The sequence below is a fragment of the Eimeria mitis genome, genomic scaffold (assembly GCF_000499745.2).
Source record: "Eimeria mitis Houghton genomic scaffold, Emh_scaff1451, whole genome shotgun sequence".
NCBI classification, from domain to species: Eukaryota; Apicomplexa; class Conoidasida; order Eucoccidiorida; family Eimeriidae; genus Eimeria; species Eimeria mitis.
In genome coordinates, this window is record NW_013569300.1 from 5181 (window position 1) to 7422 (window position 2242).

The 2242-nt window shown below is 58.7% G+C and overlaps 1 protein-coding gene across 1 annotated transcript; it reads left to right on the forward strand.

Moving 5' to 3' along the window:
* Positions 1-1218: 1218 nt before the first annotated feature.
* EMH_0037250 (uncharacterized protein) lies at positions 1219-1860 on the forward strand (the record flags this gene model as incomplete). Its single annotated transcript, XM_013495162.1, is given in 2 exon segments — positions 1219-1320; positions 1324-1860. Coding segments are annotated over 2 exon segments (639 nt in total).
* Positions 1861-2242: the final 382 nt, after the last annotated feature.

The window sequence follows — 2242 nt, forward strand, 5'->3', positions numbered from 1 at the left end:
GCAGCAGCAGCAGCAGCAGCAGACGCCGTAGCAGCAGCTGCAGCAGCAAATGCAGCAGCAGCCCCTGCTCGAGCCCCTTTAATAAGCTTTGTGGGGTCTATGCCGGGTGCCTGCTGCTCTCCTCCACCTTCTTCTTGCCACCTCTTCAGGTGTCGCTGCCACCCAAACACATCATTTTTGTCTTTTTGTTCCCTTTCACGTTGCTTTCGGGTTCTGGGGGGCCCCGGGGGGCCCCCCTTGCTGGCACTTCCATTCGCGGGGATGAGTGGAGAGGCCGTACCTCCTGATGCTGCTACTCCTGCTGCTTCTTTTACATCAGATGACATCACGTATGCCCGCAAGGGGTCTGGGGGCTCCGGCATAGGCTGAAGCCTTCTGAGGCATTCTGTCTCTCTTTCTTTCCAGGGTTGGGGCCCCAGGGCCCCCCTCTCCGCTGGGTGTATAGGGTAGACTGCATGCAATTCATCTACCCAGGCTTCTGTGCTCCAGAAGAAGAGGGGGAGATATATAGGGCCACAAGGAATACACCAATAAGCACTATCTGCTAGGAGACGCACAAGGGCCTGTAATACAAATGCGGGCCCACTCAGATGCAACGGATTGTCTCCTTTTAGGTGACTCACAAGACTAGCAAAACCCTCAGCCTCGCGAGGCAGCAGCTCAATCGCTCCACAAGAAGAACGACGAGGCTGAAACAATGGAAAGGGCTTGCCGCCCTGCCCCTCCCGGGGCAAAGGGGGCCCCTCGGGGCCTTGAAAGCCTTGGGACTCTTGAGGCACCTGCACCCCTTGGGGCCCCTGGGGCCCCGGTGACCCTTGAGGCCCCTGGGGCTGTTGGGGCCTCTGCAGCCCTTGGGGCCCCTGGGGCTCTTGCGGACCTTGGGACCTCTGGTTCCCCTGGGACCCTTGGTGTCCCTGTTGCCCTTGGGGCCCCTGGGGCCCTTGGGGACTCTGCAGCTCTGGGGGCCCCTGTGTACGTTGTACCCCGTCCTGTGTTTGCTCTGTGATCTCCACAAGGCGAGCCAAGAAGGAGTCCTTGACGCATTCAGATTGTAAGACAGACCGAGGCAGAGACACACGGAGACCGTTGAGGCCAAAGACAACATCAGGAGACAGACGAGCAGCAGAAAGGGGACAAATAGAAGGAGACAAAGCTGAAGAGACACCCGAAACATGTGCAGCCATACGGCGAGCTTCACACCCCATACCTGCAACACCAATGGTCTCAGAAGAGGCAGAAGCAACAGCAGTTCCAGCAGCACCGCAACCAGCGCCACAGGCACTCGAAGATGGTGGGGGAGGGGCCCCCAAGACCACTGACTGNCAGCAGCACCGCAACCAGCGCCACAGGCACTCGAAGATGGTGGGGGAGGGGCCCCCAAGACCACTGACTGATGAGGGAGGCCGCCAACGAAGGAAACACCAGCAGATGAAGGTGAAAAGAAAAGGGGGGGCCCCTGAGATGCAGCTAGCGAGACATGGGCCCTTAAAGGGGGGGCGCCACGAGACGGGCTCCCAAGAGAAGGGGCCCCTGGAGAGGGGCTTCCAAAGGAAGTTGCCCGACGAGGGGAGTCCCCAGGTGAAGGGCCCCCAAGAGAAGGGGACCCAGGGGACGGGGCAAAAGGAAAAGGGGCCCCAGGAGAGGGGGCCTCAGGTAAGTTGGGCTCAGGGGAAGATGCTCGAGAGGGGATTACAGCTAATACAGGGGTGGGGATTTCGTGAGAAGGGGACTGTCGGAGACCCGCTGCGGGAGGTGCTGTCGTTGAAGGAAGAGGGGCCCCCTGGGGCTGCTGGCTGCGTTGGGGGTCTGTGGTGTCGTTTGGCTGCGCTCCCATCTCCCTCGGTCTCTGGTGCTAGTTGAGACGCAGGAGAAGACAGGGGGAGACAGGAGGAGGCAGGAGGGGACAGGAGAAGAGAGCGAGAGACAGGAAGAGACAATCTGAGTTCGTGTATAACCCAAGTAGACCCGCCGCTGGGCTCCGGAGCGGTGAGAGAGGGCAACGTAGAGAGGCCGTCAAGCTGGTGTTTTATTACGGTGACATCCATGAAACAAAAGAATAATATGAGTTGTTGTAATGTTTATAATATCAAAATAATAAAATTTCACAAAAAGAAGGGGCAAACCACCAGCAGCAGCCGCAGGTGCTCATACACCCGAACCACCGCAGCAGCGTGTATGACCGATGGTCACCTGCAGTCTCTGGGGGCGCTGTTGTCACCCCTTTAATATCCCTTTTCTTGAA